The sequence below is a fragment of the Numenius arquata genome, chromosome 16, assembly GCF_964106895.1.
Source record: "Numenius arquata chromosome 16, bNumArq3.hap1.1, whole genome shotgun sequence".
Lineage (NCBI taxonomy): Eukaryota > Metazoa > Chordata > Aves > Charadriiformes > Scolopacidae > Numenius > Numenius arquata.
In genome coordinates this window covers 3190962-3208356 of record NC_133591.1, presented here as the reverse complement: position 1 = coordinate 3208356, position 17395 = coordinate 3190962, and the positions used below count along the sequence as shown (strand labels likewise).

Genomic DNA, 17395 nt, shown 5'->3' with positions numbered 1-17395 from the left:
GCTTTTGTCGAGCAGATTTCGATGCCAGCTGGGAGCTGGCGACGCATCCCAGGACCCCGAGCGGGACTTTTAAGGCCGTTTTTCCCCAGCTTTGGCCGAAGACGGTGGGGGTCGCCAGCTGGCACTGCCAGGAGCACAGTGCCGGAGGGATGCCCTGGCTCTGCCCCATTCCCGAAGGGAAGGGTGGAAATCTTTGCAGGAAGCACAAACCACCTACCGAGACCTTTGTATTTGTTTTATATACATTCATATTTATTTAAGGCTTTCGGAATTATTTTATTTATCTCCAAAGGAGCAAAGGGCTCTGAGCAGCGTGCCTGCCTGAGGTTGGCGCCGGGAGCTCCTGCCTCCGGCTCCTCTGCCCGGGGAGCAGCTGGGTGGGCAGGAGGGTGGTGGGCAACGTGGCGGGCAGGTCCCCTGGGCTGACCGGTGTGTCTCCTCTCTCTCGGCAGGACGTGGGCCGGCGGTGGGGGCGGCACTGCCCACCGGGAAGCCCGGACCATGCTGGCCTGCCTGCAGAGGACCCAGAACCCCCCAGCCCAGCACCTCCCCTGCCCCAACAAGGCGCTGGAGCCGCGCAAGTGTAAGTGCCCCTGGGGACGAGGAGAGGGGGGTGTGTGCCCACTTTGATGCTGCTTCCCTTATTGAAAAAGACATTTATTTAACCGATAATTAAAAAGAGCAGGAGAAGCCGGGAGCGGGGGGTGGACGGATGGATGGCGGGGGGAGGAAGGAGACAAGATAAGCAAATTAAATTGGGTTGCTCTGGTTGATAAGTTGAACTTCAGAAAATGTTGCAGAGCTGTCTGGGAGCGCGGCGGCAGAGGATGCTGCTGTCGCCTGCTCTGCGGCCCCCCAAACCTCCCCGGCCCTTCCCCCCCTAATTACTTTCCCCATTTTGCCGCAGCTCGCCTTCCCCAGGAGCTGGCCTTTCAGATAAGCTGTAAACTAGTTACATTAAAATGGGATCCAAAAGGTCACTCCAGTAAAGCACCTGTCTCTCCCAGCCTTTGTCTCTCAATCCAAACCATGATTAAATGTATATTTAATGAGCCTGCTTTAGGCAGGCGTGTTTGACCTCCCCGGCTGGGAAAGACGCATTAAGATTCTCAAGTGATGAATGTGTGTTTTAAAGAGGGGAGTGGATATTTTTCTGCTGGTCTCAGTTGGATTTTTAAACATTGCCGGCTGAAGACAAATCAGCTGCTAAAGCTCTGCTTGTTAGTCTGTGACAGCCCCCGGGCATTTGTTTAATGATCTGTGTTTTCCTGGAGACGGTTTTTTCCCCCCTCTACCTGGGCACCCCGGCGCAGCCGAGCGAGCTGGGAGCGGGGTTTGGGCGATGCTCGGCCACCCTGGGGACCCCCGGCATCGCTCCGGCGGGGCTTGGGTCCCGCTGGCAGCCAGGAGGGTTATTTTTTGGGTGAAGGTCCCCAAACTCCAGCCCGGCATTGCTGCAGGGAGCGGGTCACCCGGGCCAGAGGCAGGGTGATGGGCTCCTGCGGGTCCCAGCATTGGGAAAGCACTTGTGTGTGCATCAGCAATTGTGGGGGCGGGGGGGGATCGGAACCCCCCAAGCTGTTTGTACCCAGACACCCATTGGGGTGCCAGCTCTCGGGGGTCTCAGCCAGTCTGCCAAGCGGGTGCATGGACCCCCGCACGCTTGCGCCTCATCAGAGCTTGCGGAGCCGCTCGGGTCTCCTTCTTATTAGTGTCTGGAAGGAAAACGGATGTTGCTCTTGTAAAATTATTCCTAATCCGTCACGCCTGAGCAGCGCGTGGCGGTGCAGGGCTGGCGCGAGGGTCCGGCTCCCGGCGTGCCTCGTTGCCGTGGGCTAATGAGCTCAGCCGTGCCCGCACGGGCCGAGACCCATGGGTGTGCTGAGCCTGGCAGGGTTTTCTGGAGACCTAGTCGTGGCTCAGAGCTGGGGACCATCTCCCTGTGGGGATGCTGAGGAGCAGCACCCTGGGAATGGGGCCCAGGAGCACCCTCCTGTGGATGGGGATTGGTGCATCCCAGCATTTCCTACCCCACCAGAGACCCCTGTGGAGAAGACGCTAAAATAAGGAGGTTTGGGGAGTGGGAGCCCGTAGGTGGTGTCCCCACGCAGCAAGGCACTCATCAGTGGGGAGAGCTACTTCTGGGTGCAGCCACCTGCATCCTGGGAGGGGTCCCCAGCCCCGGGGTGCAGGGGGTTCCCTAAACCACGCCGGTGCGAGGAGGGTGGGTTGCAGAGGTCTGACCCCAAGGCAGACCCCATTAGGTGCAGGGGAGAGGGGTTTTTGGTTGATTGCACCCCATCCCTCGGGGCATCCCTCACTCGCCCGAGATCTCTGAGGCTTGTCCCCCACTGGGGCATGTCCCATGGGGTGGGCAGCGTGCGGTGGTGGCCACGCTCCCCGGCAGGACCCCTGCGCCGCGCTCGCCGCCAGCCACCGCCAGCCAGGTCACCTTAATCAAAGTTTAGCTGCCCGTATGTTTCCGCTCATTATGGGCAAATCCAGCACGTCTCGCTCCTCTCTGCCTCCCGCTAGTGCAAATTAAATTGCAGGTGACATCCAGGGCCACGCATCTGGTTTGGAATACCATTTTCCCTTCTTTATTTATGGCACCTGCGGTAAACGCGGCGCAGAGGGGCCGGTGAGCCGGCACCCGGGGCCCAGCCTCCCGCCGCCTCCTAAACGCCCGCGTAGGTAATCGACAAAGAGAGCGTTCTCTTAAAACGAGGCACAATTTAGAAGTGCCTCTGATTACTTAATTTGCTCCTGAGTATCTCAGTAATTATCTTTATGGGTCTTATTTCTGTCCTCTGGCATTGTTTCTGTCGATATTAAATGAGTCTGGCTCTCGGCACATTGGCCGTCTGGCCCGGCACCACTGTGAAATCCTATTATCCTGCCCGCGCTGCTGATTAATTTTTGTATTAATTTCACGTAAAAGGTGAGCTGACTAATTTTCCTGCCCGTGCTGGGAGCTGATGGCCCCGGTGCCTTCGCCCCCGCCGGTTCTGCCCCTTGGCTCTCCTGCTAATTACCGTCCCCCCCCCGTCTCGGTGCCCCACGCGCCGGCACGGCCAGGTCCCAGCAGGCTCAGTGCATCCCGCAAAATCCATCCCAATAAATGCCGTAGGTGACTTTGCCACGGTGCTCGCCGTTGCCAGCTCACGGCAGCGGCCAGTTTCCCTTGCCGGTGATCCCGGGGCTGCACCGTGGGTACCGGCCCGGCATGGCGGCATCGCATCCTCGAGGAGGATGCAGGAGGCAGCAGGAGGGTGCCCGGAGCCCTGCCTGCCTCTGCCCGCCGAGGAGCAGGAGCCTGCGGAGACACAGCATCCTCAGGAAAATATCACGTCCAATTAACTCCGGCAGCCTGGTCCCTTTTGATTTTATTCTGTGCGCATTACAGGAATCCTGAGCTTTATTTAAATTATAAATCAAATAATACCGCTCTCAGCTTGGCCAAACTCTTTGCTGCTCTTGCTCTCTGCAGTAATGTAGCGGTGGCTTATATTTAATTAAATGTTACTTTCTCTGTGCCCTCCTTCAGCCTGCGCGGCTCTGCCGTCAGCCTGGGGCTGGGCGTGCGGATGGGGGGGTGCGGGATGCCTGTTCCCATAAGGGGGTGGGATCCATAGGGAGCTGGGAGTGATGGGGAACTTCCCGAGCTCCCTCCGTGCTAACATCACGTTTCGCTGTGGGAGCATCAGCCACCACCTCCCACCGTCCGTGTCCTTCTGGTGGGGCTGGATCTGGACCCCAGCCTCGTGCCGGGGGGGTCCCGTGGGACCTCGTACCTCTGCCCTGTGGGGACAATGTAAGAAATGGCTCTCAGGGGGTGGCGTGAGCCGGCGCCAGGGTCCGGCTGGGTTATTAAAACGCTAATGAGGGGTGATGGCCAGGGCTCAGAGAGCAGCAAAGTGTTGGGGACCCGGCTCCAGGGTCACCCACACCTCTCTTCCCACTCACCCGTGGGGGCTCTCATCAACGATAAAAGTGTTTAATTGCATATGGGATAAAGCCCTCTTTAATGGCTTCTCGTTACCCAATTCTACTTATTCCAAGGGCATTTTCATTAAAGTAGCTGCAGCAGGGCTCTGCTTTTGTACACACCCATAAAATATCATTTTAATTTCATGAGGGGTTACACATGAGTGAAATAAGATTAATTCTTTCATTTTCAGTTTCTGGAAGGGATCGGTTAATGATAGTTCTGTGTATTTATATACGTGCCATAAAAAGGAGTTCAATTAACTGCCATGCCCAAAATGTGCTGTTGACTTGCACTTTCCCTGCCAGGAAACGCTGCAAAAACACTTTTCGATCGGTCACGTGCGCGGTGGGAGATGGATGGGTGAGGGGGGGCTGCTGGGCGCCGGGGCAACCTCTCCAGATGGGACCATCTCCCACCGGGTCCGAGCCTTGGTCTTCGGGTGGGCTTCGCTGGTAATGCCCTGGCACAAGAGGGGTTTTGGTTTGTGTCCAAACTTTCCAGGAATTCACGATCCGTCACCCACGGAGCAGGTTCCTGGGCATCGGTGGGGCTGTGGGGGGCTGCAGACCCAGGGACGAGGCACCCGATCCCCGCAGCCTGTGCTGGGGATGCCCACCGTGCTCCCCTTGGCAGGAACGGGGTGCCATGGGCAAAACCTGTGTCTTAAAATTAATCAAATGCTAATTTACTGTTGCTGATAGAGCGCAGGGGCTGGGGAGCAGCTGGGCTGAGCTGGGGGGCTGTGGGCCATGGTGGGGTCCCCCCCGGTGACGGGGTCCCCTCGGCGACTGCGTGGTGGGATGGCATCAAGGGGGCATCAGGGCTGTGTTGGGGCAGTGTTGGGTGTCAGAAGGGTGGCATCGGGGCAGTATTGGCTTGGCACTGGGGGGGCATTGGGTGGGTATCAAGGTGGCATTGGGACAGCATTGGCGTGGCATTGGGGTGACATTGAGGCAGTATCAGAATGGCGTTGGGGTGACATGAGGGTTGTGTTGGGGTGGCCTCATGGGGAGCCTTGGGGTGGCATCAGGGCTGTTTGGGGTAGTAGTGGGTGTCAGAAGGGTGGCATTGGGACAGTATTGGGGTGACATGAGGGTTGTGTTGGGGTGGCCTCACGGGGGGTCTTGGGGTGGCATCTGTGTTGGGGCAGTGTTGGGCCACATATGGGTGGTGCTGGTGTGGCATCATGATGGTCTTGGGGTGGCACCTGGGTGTCATAAGGGTGGCATCAGGACAGTATTGGGGTGGCATGGGGGCAGCAGTGGGGTGGCACTGGGATGGCATTGGGGTAGTATCAGGGTGGCATTGGGGTGGCATCGGGGCAGCAGTGGGGTGGCACTGGGTTGGCATTGGGGTAGTATCAGAGTGGCATTGGGGTGGCATCAAGGTGGCATCAGGGCAGCAGTGGGGTGGCACCGGGGCATCCTGATGGCCACGATGCCGCCCTCCCTCCGTGCCTCCTGCCCGGCGCCATTCGCCTTTGCCGCGCCGGTGGACGTGGTGGCACGGTGCATGGCGGCGCGCGGCGCTAATACCTCGTGGAGGAGACAAATGGGAAGTGACACGTGTGTGTGTAGACGGGTATTTGTGGTGACGCTTTGACTGCAGATAATAAAGTGCTCGCCCTGAGGTGATCCAATTCAGCAGCCGCCTCGGCAGAGCCGCGCGCCGTCGAGGGGGAGAAGAAAGGGGAGGGAAAAAAAAAAAAAAAAAGAAAAAAAAAAAAAAAAGGCCCGTCTGAAATGACATGTCAGCCTAAAAAGGGAACGTGTTAACGGATGAATATCTGGGGACGGCGAAGCCCGGCGCTTCCCTTTGTGCTTTGTCATGAATTTTGTTGTCTTTGCAGATTACGGCTCTGCCGCGCGGGGTTTGCCACCTACGTTTTATTCAGATGGATTTCTCCCGCTATTATTTCTGTAGTTGGTTTTAATTTAAGCCCCCGAAGCCGGGGCGCGTTTGTCTCGGCTCCTCACGCTGAGGATGCTCTGCCGGAGGATGCTTTTGTCCTGGCTCCACACCGGGGGCCGGGATACGGGGGGGTGTCCTGCGATGGAGGGGATGTGCAGGGGGGACGCAGCATTTATGGGGACAGCCACTGTGCCGGTCATGGGTGGCTGCTGTCACTGCTGGGGCTGTGCTTGTGGAGGGGGGGGCTGGGGACCGTACCGGCGCACGGAGCCCCCCCGCCGCGGCGCGGTGGCCTCTGCGCCACCCATCCTGGGGACACCGTCACCATAGAAACCACCGCAGTTCACAGGGTGGGAAAGACGGTGCAGCGTGACAGCAGCCCAACCTGCCTGGCGCTGAGCGAGCGGCGTGGGGCGGGGGCAGCGCCGGCAGCCCCCTCTGCCCGGCTGCACCCCCAAAAACTGCTCAGGGGATGCGTGGGAACCACGCCGGCTCCCACGGCTGCTCTCTCTGGGGCTGGGGGCTGCACAACCCCATGCCTGCCTGTGGGTCACCTAGGGGCAGCATCCCCCAGCTGACCCCCCCCAGCGCCGTCTGGGACCCCCAGAGATTTGCCTTGCCCTTGGGAGGGGGTCGCTGGCTCCAGCACCCCCCTCCCTGGCCCTGGCTCTGACCTCTGGCCCCGCGGGGCAGGCGGGGGGGACCAGGAGCTGCTGCCTGCGGGGAGGGGGCAGCCCATTCCTGCTCAGGCAGCTTTACAGCCCCAGGGCTTGGACCCAAACTTCCAGGACTTTATTGATTTGTGAAACGCACCAGGTTTTGTTTGTTTTCTTCCAAGTGTTTTCCAAATATTGAGGTTTCTTCCAAGTGTTTTGCAAATATTTAGGGTTTAGCTCTTTGAAAATCTGCTCCTAGTATTGCAGGCGGAAAAAAAAAGGGGATTTTTTGAAGCTTTGAAGATATTTGGATCTTCTTGCTGCGAGGGGAACAGGGAGCCTGGTCCCAAAGGCAGGGGGACGAGCTCTTGGCTCATGCGGCGTTTAATTCATTTGGAGGCTGCAGCACTATTATTTTTTTAATAAGAGCCATTGGCACGCCGACCACCGAGTGACACCTCAGGTCCCCAGCCTCTACTCCTGCCTCCACCCGGCACTTTCAGCCTCCCTCCCCTTCCCACCCCCTCCTGCCCCTGTGCGAATTAAAAATCCTGCCTAATTGCTGCCCTTTTGCCCCACCGGCTTGGGAAGGCAGAGCAGGAACGAAACAGGAGCTCAGCGCACTGGAAACACCAGTGCTTTCCTGTAAGAGGAGCAGGGCGAGGATGGGGATGGAGGCGAGGATGGGGAGGCAGGGTGAGGATGGGGATGGAGGCGAGGATGGGGAGGCAGGGTGAGGATGGGGATGGAGGCGAGGATGGGGAGGCAGGGTGAGGATGGGGATGGAGGCGAGGATGGGGAGGCAGAGTGTGGTCTGGCAGGATGCTCGGGGCAAGGCAGGATGGTTCCTGGGAAATGCCCCTTCCCAGGGTGAATGTGGCGATGGGACCAGGTGAAACCAGGGTGGGCAGAGCAACTGGGGCTTTGTGTTGTGATTTGGGGCAGAAAACCTTGGTCAAGCTCTTGGGCATTCCTCCTAATGGCATTGGGGCAGGAGCAGGATGGCATTGGGGTGACATGGGGGTTGTGTCAGGGTGGCCTGAGGGCATCATTTCCAGTGCCCGAGCTGTGGGCATGGTGCTGGCCTCTGCAGCCTGCTGAGCATCCCTGGCAAACCCTCTTGGGCTCACCCGAGCCCACCAATGGTGCTGAGCCCCTGCCCGGGTGCCAGACCCCGCTGCCTGGACAGACCTTCACAGGGAGGAGGAGCTGGCATCAGCTCCAAGGGTCCCAGCACAGATAGGCTGGGTCCCCAGCGCCAGACTGGTCCCGCTGGGTGGCTCTCACCATCAGGATGGGGTTACCCCTGAGAGATGGGGTGTCCTACTGCTGGTTGCCCTCTGTGGTGGAGCAGCTGGGATGTGCCCGTGGTTTGCCGGGAGCTGTGCTGTGGCAGGAGGAGTGTGGCAGCCCCAGAGGCTGGGGCAGCCCCAGTATCAGCTCTGTTCCCACCTGAAAAGGGGCAAAGAGCGTTTTCCTTGGGGGCCGCAGGGAAGCGAGGTCCAAGCAAGGCGCCAGGTAGCTTCCAGCCGCAGCTTCGCCTTCAGCAGCTTTATAAAGATTTACCTCCGAGATTACTCCTTCCGTTTGTCGCGAAATATTTTAGTACTTTCGATGTGTAAAAATAAGGTTTGTCCCATCTTATCTCGCAGAGGAGCGAAGGAATGGAGGAGAGGGAGGGAGCTCATCTTGCCTGTCTGTGGCAGGCAGCGCATGTCTTTCGTGCTGGCTGTTAACCAGTTAGGTGCTATGTGCTGCCACCACGTCCCCACTCGGCTTGTCCCTGCTGAGTTCTCGCTCAGGGCTGGGGTTCTGCGGGTGCTGATCCCCGGGACAAACCCTTCCCTGTGCACCCTGATGTCCTGTTCGTTGTCCCCTTCCAGAGCGGGGCAACCGCAACCTCTCCTGCAGCATCATGGCTAGAAAATTAAAGCCATAAATTGCTGGTGGGTGAGCTTGCCCTCCTCCAGGGAGGAGGGGGCTCAGCCAGGGATGCTGCTGCCAGCCCCAGGCCAGGGGACACCCAGGACAGTTGGGCTGTGGGAGCAGTGTGGAGCATCCTTCCTGGTCCTGAGCATCCTTCCCAGTGCTGAGAATCCTTCCTGGTCATGAACATCCTTCCTGGTACCAAGCATCCTTTCCGACGTTGAGCATCCTTCCCAATGATAAGCATCCTTCCCGTTATCAATCATCCTTCCCATTACCAAGCATCCTTCCCATTATCAAGCATCCTTCCTGATGATGAGCATCCTTTCCAGTGCTGAGCATCCTTCCTGGTGCTGAGCATCTTTTCCTGGCGCTGTGTTGATCCCACAACTGCTTTAACCGAGCAGACACTGATTGCCAGAGCCCCGATGCTGCCACTTCTGTGAGCTCCTCGGGTGCCGAATTGTTCGCCTGACTGACAGCTGAGCAGCCCAGACAGGTCTATTATTTCTATGGGGCCCAGGCCCCGCGGGCCTGCAATTTAGGTCTGCGCTATTAACCCTGCCTTGTTCTCCACTTTATAACCGCTTTAGTGCCTTTAAAAGTGTACAGTTAAAATCAGGGTTAATTAGGGGCCCGGCAGCTGGGCTTTGCCGGCTCCCATTGTGTCCCAGCGGAGCCGGGGCCAGGGGTAATTGGGGACTGTTGTGGGTTTGTGCCGGCCGACTCCTGCGCGGCACAAGCCCTGGATCGTAGGCCTCCGGTTCGTCTTGGTCTCTCCTGACATAACGATGTCTTCAGTTAGCTTCCTTCCCCTCCTTTCTCCCCATCTTTCCTTCTTCCCCAGGCCTTGCAGGCTGTGGCTGCAGCTGGGCACAGCATGGGGGACCTTGGGAATGCTGGGGATGCCAGGGATGCGGGAGATGCCAGGGATGCGGGAGATGCAGGGGATGTGGGAGATGCCGAGGATGCCGGGGATGCAGGAGATGCCGGGGATGCAGGAAATGCCGGGGATGCTGGGGATCCCCATCAGACATTTTGCACAGACCCGGCTGCTCCGGGCATGGCAGGGCAGGAGCTCTCCGACCCATAAACAGAGATTTATTCTGGATCACGGCACCGGTGGGGTCTGGGATTTACATCTGTGTCTCGAACTGGGTTTGGTGGCCAATTTGCTAAAGTAAAAAGTTGTTTAGCTGGAGGCGTAATCTTATAAGCCTGTGCTGCCATTATAATGGCTTCTCGTTTCTGCCTGGCTTTCCAATAATGCTTTGAGCAGAAGCTCGGAGTAATATAAAAAGCCATCGGATTATTACTGCAGGCGATGCATTTTCCATTTACAGTAATAAAATACTGAAGAAACAAAACAATTTAAAATTCCAATAAAATTCAAAACAAATCTTTGGCTGCTGAGCAGATTCAATTATTTAGCTGTTATTGAGTGCAGGCTGGAAAAAATAGAGCAGGTCAGGGAGGGAGGGGGAGCCCGGAGCTGGTGGGGGGAGTGTTGGCCGCATCCCGTGGGAATGCTGGTGAGGGAGGGAGGAAGCCGGGAGCTGGCGAAGCATCTTCTTGGAGAAGCGGCTGTCCATGGGTGTCTGTCCCCGGGCCGGTGGCTGGGTTTGGTTTAGAGGTGGCGAGAGCCAGGGATGCTCGTGTGTCGGCAGCCGCTGGAGGTAAAGGGTGCCAGCCGGGGGTCTGTGGCACATCCCACCCAGTCCCGATGTGATGGCTCCAATGGTTCAAGTTCAAGAGGAGGGAGGGGGGGGCCAAACCCGGCGGTGAGCGCCTGGTGTCAGGGCTGCCTGACGGGTGACGGCAGTGGTTCGGAGAGTTTGCATCTCACAGTAATTACAGCCCGTTAGAAAGCAGTAATTACTGCGGAGAGGGGGGAGCGGCGGAGCTGCGCAGCCGCCAGCGTGCCGGGAGCCGCCGGGAAATCGGGCGCTCTGTAATTTTCCCAGCGGGGGTTCGGTGCGTCACCCTGATATGTGACAACACACCGAATTGGTGGCTTGTCACATCCAACCCAGCTGGCGTGAAGAGGTGACAAAGGCGGCTCCGGGCTCCCCACCGGCCGGCTCGCGGTCGGCCGTGGTGCTCCACGGGCGCGTACCGGCACCGGGGCTCACGGGTGGGATGCCCCCCTCCAAGCTCAGCTCACCGGGGTGGGCAGCTCTGCCCATCCCACAGCGATGGGCAAGTCCTGGGGGGCTGCATGGGGCCACCCCAAAAGAGTGTCCCGTAGACCTGGTGCTCAGGGACAGGGTTTTGGTGGCTCGTGCTGGGGAGCTGTGGTGCCCGTGGACGATGCTGCTTCCCTCCCTCCAGCGATGGCCCCTTTTTTTTTTTTTAAAATTATTTTTGCTTGAAAAGGAGAGCTTCCATGGAATGGGCTCATTAGGGATTCCGCAAGTGTCACCAGCTAATTAGTGTCATGTTAATTGAGTATTCACGATGCTGCCACCTCCAAGGACAGCAGTGCCGGCATGAAGGGGAATGCAGATGTGCGTGGCTCGTGGTGCCGGGCGACCTGCCGTGCCATGCCACTGGCCAGGAAGGGTCCCGTTCACAGCCCCCTGTGCCCGCTGCCTCGGGGGGTGCCCGTGCCCAGCAATGCCCAGCGTGCACGCTCGTGTGCCCTCGTGCAGCTCCTTGGCTGCTCTGCAGGTGCCACCCAGGCTTTACGGACGATCACCAGTTGATGCCTGGGATGTGCCCAGCAGGGCTGGTGGCACAGCCTGGGACACGGTGTCCCTGCACGTGTCCCACCATAGGGAGCTGCTGATACCATGCCTCCTGTCTCCCGGCAGCTACATTAAATCCTACTCAAAAGCCCTGGTTTTAATTGGCTTAATATACTCGTTAATAACAATGTCTATTTAAGACACCTGTAAAAAGCCCATAACATTAGCTTAATGGGAGGAATGGCTGGTGAACGCTCCGCCGTTCTGCCTGTTAAATTACTGCTGCACCGCTCTGATGGAGAGGACGGAGAGCGGCCACGGCCTCTCACTCCTGCATCTCCCCGAACATCACTCTGCTGCCCCGGGGTGGGGGGGGTAACATGGAGTCCTGCAGCTGCCAGTGCCCCAACCTCCCCCTGAATCCTGGTTTTAAGGTCGTGCCTGGCTCTTCCAGGCATGCTCGTGTCTGCAGGCACCGGCGCAGGACTGAGACAGGCATCGCAGATCAATTATAACGACCGCGTTAGATGTGCTGAATGCACCTGATGGCGCAGCTCTTCTGCAGGAACTTTTGTCACCCAGCACACGGCAGCATCGGGAATCGCTGATCCCAGTGGCATCGGGAGCAGAGCACTCCCGGCATCCCCGCAGGGATGCTGGGTGCCTGCAGTCCCCTTCCGCCGTGGGGCTGCGCTGCCTGGGAGCCTCCAAAAGTGCCTGGTGGCAGGGGAAGGGTCCCTGGGAAGGGCTGGGGCTGCTTGGGGGGGGGGGGTACCAGCCCCAAGCCCCAGCCCCCCCTGATTTGACCATCTCGCCCTTGCAAAACCTGGCTCCGGGCAGGCACCGTGTCCAATGTCCCCAGGGTGCTGCAGACATCGCCTGGCCGATCCAGGGGTTTTGGGACCGGCTCGGGAGCAAACGTCGTCCCCCATGTGCCGGCATGTATGTGCATGTGCGAGTGAGTGTGTGTGTGGAGATTTTAAACACCTAATTTATTCCATCTATTAGATAGATTTTGTAGATTTAATCATTTTCACAGTTGGTGGCTCATTGGATACTCAAGATAAACTCCAAATGAAAGTATAATGGGTACGACAAATGAGTTTTCACACCAGAATGGCAGAAACTTGCTCGGGAAAGAGTTTGAAAGGCACAAAAATATATACATATATAATTTTTTTTTTTTCTGCAGTGGCTTTTGCTGACTCCAGTAGGTTACCACAGTTAATTTCACCAGTTTTGTTCATCTGTAAAATTGCATAAAAGTGACATTTTTGTGCTCATTATAGGAACTGCTGATTTATGGCTGGTAAATGCAATGCTTTTCCATTTTTGGTGAGGTTCTCGTAGCAGCGCAAAGCACCCATGAAATTGCTTGTATAATGTAGTTTAAATCCAATCTCGGAGAAAGATTCCCCCGTTGGGTAAAGTGACATTTCCATTCTCCACACCGAGTTTATTTTAGGCCACTTAGAAGTTCTGACTCTGTCAGTGGGAGGGGGCAGGTTGGTGCCCTGACCTGGTTTTTGCCGGGAGCGGGTGGGAGCCGGAGCTGGGCAGGGGGGGGGGGGTGACGGCTGCCGGGGTGCCGCGTCCTTCTCCTCCCGGTGGCACCGGATTCACCCTACGCTTTGCTCCCGCAGGTGAGACGGCGGCACCCATGCATTCCCCGCGCTACCCCAGCCCCGCCGAGCTGGACGCCTACGCACAGAAGGTGGCCAACAGCCCGCTGACCATCAAGATCTTTCCCACCAACATCAGGGTCCCCCAGCACAAGCACCTTAACCGGACGGTCAATGGCTACGACACCACGGGGCAGCGCTACAGCCCCTACCCCCTGCACGCCGGGGGCTACCAGGGTCTCCTGGCCATCGTCAAAGCCTCCGGTAAAAGCGTGGTGAAGAACTCGGAGGGGAAGCGGACTAAGCTCTCGCCTGCCCAGGTCGGCGTCGCTCCTTACCCCGCGTCAAGCACTTTAGCTCAAGGTCCCTCCTGCGCCGGCCAGCTGAGCTACCACGGCGGCCAGAAGCAGCTGGAGGGTCCCGTGCCACCCAACGTGACGGTGGCCGCCTCCGTGCTGCCGCTGGCGGGCAGGAGCCTGGCCCTGCCGCCATCCAACCTGCCCTCCATCCAGAGCATCATCTACCAGATCAATCAGCAGTGCCAGGCGCAGGGTGCCCAGCCGGGCTGCCCGGCCGTCGTGGCCACCAACCCCAGCCCGGCCAAGCACGGCGCCTTCCCCGGCACCGCCGCGTACGCCGGCGCCGTCCTGCCGGAGTGCCGCAAGGGCGCTGAGCTGGCGCTGGGCTCCAACCCGGCGGCGGCCCTGGGACCCAAGGCGGGCATCTACCCCGAGGGTATGGACTACCTGGTCTGGCAGCAGAAGCAGCAGCAGCAGCACCTGCGAATGTACAGCGGGGGCAGCGGCGGCGGGGGGGCCCTCAGCAAGTCCCCCGAGACGTGTGCGGGCGCCTCGCGTCCCTACGGCCTGGGTGGCGCGGCCGAGAAGGTGAGCTCGTCCCCCTTGAACTGCATGCACGGCAACTTCTCGGTGGGGCAGTACTTCGCCCCTCCCTGGAACAGCATCTTGGTGACCCCCAACAGCGACTGTTACAACCCGCCGGAGCTGGGGGCCGGGCCCCGCGAGCTGGGGGTGCCCCCCGCCGAGGGGCTGCCCAGCAAGACGCTCTGCAATACCTCCATCCTCAGCAGCAGCCTCCAGTCCCTGGAGTATCTCATCAACGACATCCACCCGCCCTGCATCAAGGAGCAGATGCTGGGCAAGGGCTACGAGACCGTGTCTGTGCCAAGGCTCTTGGACCACCAGCACGCCCACATCCGCCTGCCCGTCTACAGATAAGGAACCGATGCTGCTTTTCCCAAACCCAGGGCGAGGACTTTGGCAAGGAGCCGTGCTCCCCTCCGGCACCGCGCGGGTACCGGACCGTGGCAGCGAGGGCAGGGGGGGGGACGGGGAGGGGGACACGGGGCTGGTTGCCGAAAGGGCTCCCGGGACACTGGCATTTCACCGGGGTCCCCAGACTGGATACACCTGGAAGCCGAGAACGAAGGACCGCTTGTCTATATAGCTCAGAAATCATTTTATCTCCACGAATGTGAACAGGGAATCGCTACGAGTTGCTGCTATCCAGGGAGAGGAGGCTCCGTTCCGTGCCGGCGGGCGCCCGGCCGGGTCCGTGTGGGGCAGAGCCCCGTGCCGTGGCCGGCCGGGGGGGGCTCACCGGGCAGCCGGCCGGCGTGGTGGCCACAGGGAGCTCGCACCTGACCTGTAGCTGAAGTCCGTAACTTGCACTGCTTTGATTAAAGCTAATAATTGGGGACAGTCTGGAGGCTATTTAAGAAAAACACTTGAAAACTTGAACAGTTTTTTTGTTTTTTTTTTAAATTTTATTAATTTTTTTTTTTTTTTTTTTTTTTTTTTTAGTTGACTAGGCTGTACATCTACGTGTTGGCTGCTACAGAGTCTCCTCCCGCCCCTCTTCCTCCTCTTCCTCCTCCTCTCGCCCAGCCCCACGTTGGCCACCGGCTCCTATTCCCACTCAACTGGGAGGTTCGGTGCCCACCCCCCCCCGCCCCCAGCCCCTCTCCTGCCCCGCGGCACCCCCGGGAACCTGCCCAGGTCTCACACTTCCAGGCTGTTTTCCCCCCCACCCCTTTACTGTCAGTTCTACCTTGGTTGTGGGTTAGAAGCGACCACAGCACCAGGGGCACTCACATACCTCCTTTTTTCTCCCTTTTTTTTTTTTTTGTTTTGTTTTTTTTTTGTTGTTGTCGTTGTTTTTTTAAAAAAAAACAAAACCAGTTCCAAAATGCTCATTACGATCCGTTATTCACTATGTGTAATTATGTGTTTAATAGATTTATTCATTTAAAAAAAAGGCTCCGCACCACAAAATACGAAGTGTTTTGACGTTTAAAGGAAAGAAAAAAAAAAAAAGGAAAATACCCTGATGAAACCCAAGGTGATTGTGCTCGGTAAAGAGGTACTGTATCCCTGAAAGGCCTGTTCAAGCACTAAGTGCATTTACAAATCTCTGAGAATGTTTTTTTTTTATACTAAAATCGACCATTATATTCTACTGTGAGAAGTGCTGGCTGCACTATATTGTTTTAAAAATGAGAGAAAACAAATGGAAAAAAAAAAAAACAAAAAAAAAAAACAAAAAAGAAAAAGAAAAAAAAAAAAAAAAAACCAAACCACAAAACCCGCAAGCTGTGTGTCCGGATGGTGTTTTTCCCAAAGTAAAACCAGGATCTCGCTGGACGTGTGCTCTGGAGTCTCTTTGCTTTGCTGTGGCCTCCCCTGGGCACCCTCCCGGAGTCGGGATCCATCCCCCCTTTCCTCCCGCAGATTTTTAGGGCACGGAGGAGCACCTATAAATAACCTGCTAACGACACTGAGCCATTAATCCGGACCGGGCGCCAGCCTCCGCCTCGCACCCAAAGGGTGGCCGGGCGATGCGGGCACACGTGGGCCAAATCCCCAGGGATTAGGGCTATGGCCCCATGTGCTCCCGTGGGATGCTCGCCCCTCGCAGCCCCGAGGGCCGGGTGATGGGTCCCGGGGGGGCCGGGTACCACATCCCCATCCCGGGACTGGTGGCCACCACCGGTGCAGCGGTGGCATCTCCCATGCCATCCAAGTTTGCCACCAAGTTTCCCCCCAGAGGGAGGGTTCCCGGTGCCGGGGCAGGATGGGGGCTCTCTGACAGCCCTGCTCTGGCTGGGGGGGGGCTGCTCTCCCTTAACCCAGACCCACCCCCCTGCTCTGCTCCGGCAGCAGCTTCCCAGCCTGAACAATGAGCCGGTTGCATTAGGATAATAGTATTAAATCCCAAATAGCTCTGGGCGGAGGGCACGTCTCCCCGGCCCCCGCGTCCCGCGGTGGTGACATATGGCGTGTCGTTATCCCGGCCGGGGAGGGGGCTGAGGGGGGGTGGGAGTGAGGGGGCTCCGCTGCCCAGTTGCACCCCTGCCCACGGCTGCCTGCAACCCCAGCACGGGCTGGGGGGGGAGCTTTATTTTCCACTTACCCACCTGCAGAATTAGGATCATTTTTAAACCTGTTCCTGCCCCAACTTGCCCATGGCCACTGCTGGCTGCCGGACTGGTGTCGGGAGAAGCCCATGGCGGGGTTGCAGGAGTAGCTGGGTGTCTGGCAGCGTGGAGTAGCCACGACCCACACCAGAGCCACCAGCCTGAGCCCTGCATGGTTGGGGTGGGGGGGGGAGAGGTGACACCCAAAATACAGCAAAGCCATGAGTGTTGGCTGGGAACCACTAATGGGAGGCAGAGGGATGGTTCACTGGGGGCAAAGCTTTATTCTCCTTATTTTTGGCCCCTGTGCTGCTCCCCCCAGCCCTGCCAGGGTTGGGGATGGGGTTGGGGACAGGGATGGGGACAGGGACACGGCCACGTGCTGCAGCCGGGGAGCGCGGCTCCGTTTGCTCTCTTGCCATAACGGCGGCACGTGAGGTTCTGCCGATATTTATGGCATGCCGGGAGGGGACCGCTCCGTCACCGGCAGCGAGCGGCGTGACAGCCGATCCAGGGAACAAAGAGAAATTGGGACAAAAGGAAATTTTCACCGAGGTTAATGTTACTGGGCTGGGGGGGTGGGGGGATGCCATTGCCTGCTTGCGCGTTAAAATTAGACCGGCTGGAGAAAAATATTTGCTTAGATCTTTGTCGTTTAAAAGATGCCACATCAAAAGAAATGCGAGGCTGAAGCATGGCGGTGCTTTAAGTGGTGATGGGGGCGTCCTGCTGTGCTGGGCACAGCGTGGCAGCCCCACTGCAGCATGACACAGCCTGGGCTGCCCTCACTGTCCCCTGACCCACGGCACAGGGCTCCCCTGGGCTTTGGCGGCTACCAAAGGGGTGTGGGGGGGGGCCCCACAGAGGCCAGGGCTGCCCGGTGCAAGGAGTCTCTTTTGGAGGCCCGAGGAGAAACTTTTCTCCGTTAGCGGTGTCCCTGGGAAGGGGGATTCATTAGCGCTGCCTCCATCATATTTCCCACGTCGCCATAAATCAGGGTGAGCGGCTGGAAGCGACGGCACGATCCATCTTGCCGGTCTCGCAGTCATTACATTTCATTAGGAGGTACGCGGGGTTTTTATTATTTAGCAGGTTAATTCTCCCCTCAGACAGCTCCTTCTGGGAGGAGGATTTCACTGCGCACGGGAAGACTTCAAATGGGTCAT

General features: G+C 58.2%; 1 protein-coding gene across 1 annotated transcript; it reads left to right on the top strand.

Annotated features, from left to right (window-relative positions):
- The first annotated feature begins 492 nt into the window (after positions 1-492).
- On the top strand, positions 493-14031 carry FAM222A (family with sequence similarity 222 member A). The gene is made up of 2 exons (XM_074159749.1): positions 493-583; positions 12815-14031. Exons 1-2 carry the CDS (start codon positions 502-504, stop codon positions 14029-14031), a joined length of 1299 nt encoding a protein of 432 aa, XP_074015850.1. The 5' UTR covers positions 493-501.
- The last annotated feature ends 3364 nt before the right edge of the window (positions 14032-17395 follow it).

Excerpts from the sequence above, each read along its gene's own strand:
- FAM222A (XM_074159749.1), top strand. The coding sequence starts at position 502 with ATGCTGGCCTGCCTGCAGAGGACCCAGAACCCCCCAGCCCAGCACCTC. Across the intron at positions 584-12,814 it reads GGCGCTGGAGCCGCGCAAGT|GTGAGACGGCGGCACCCATG; the intron begins GTAAGTGCCCCT and ends TTGCTCCCGCAG.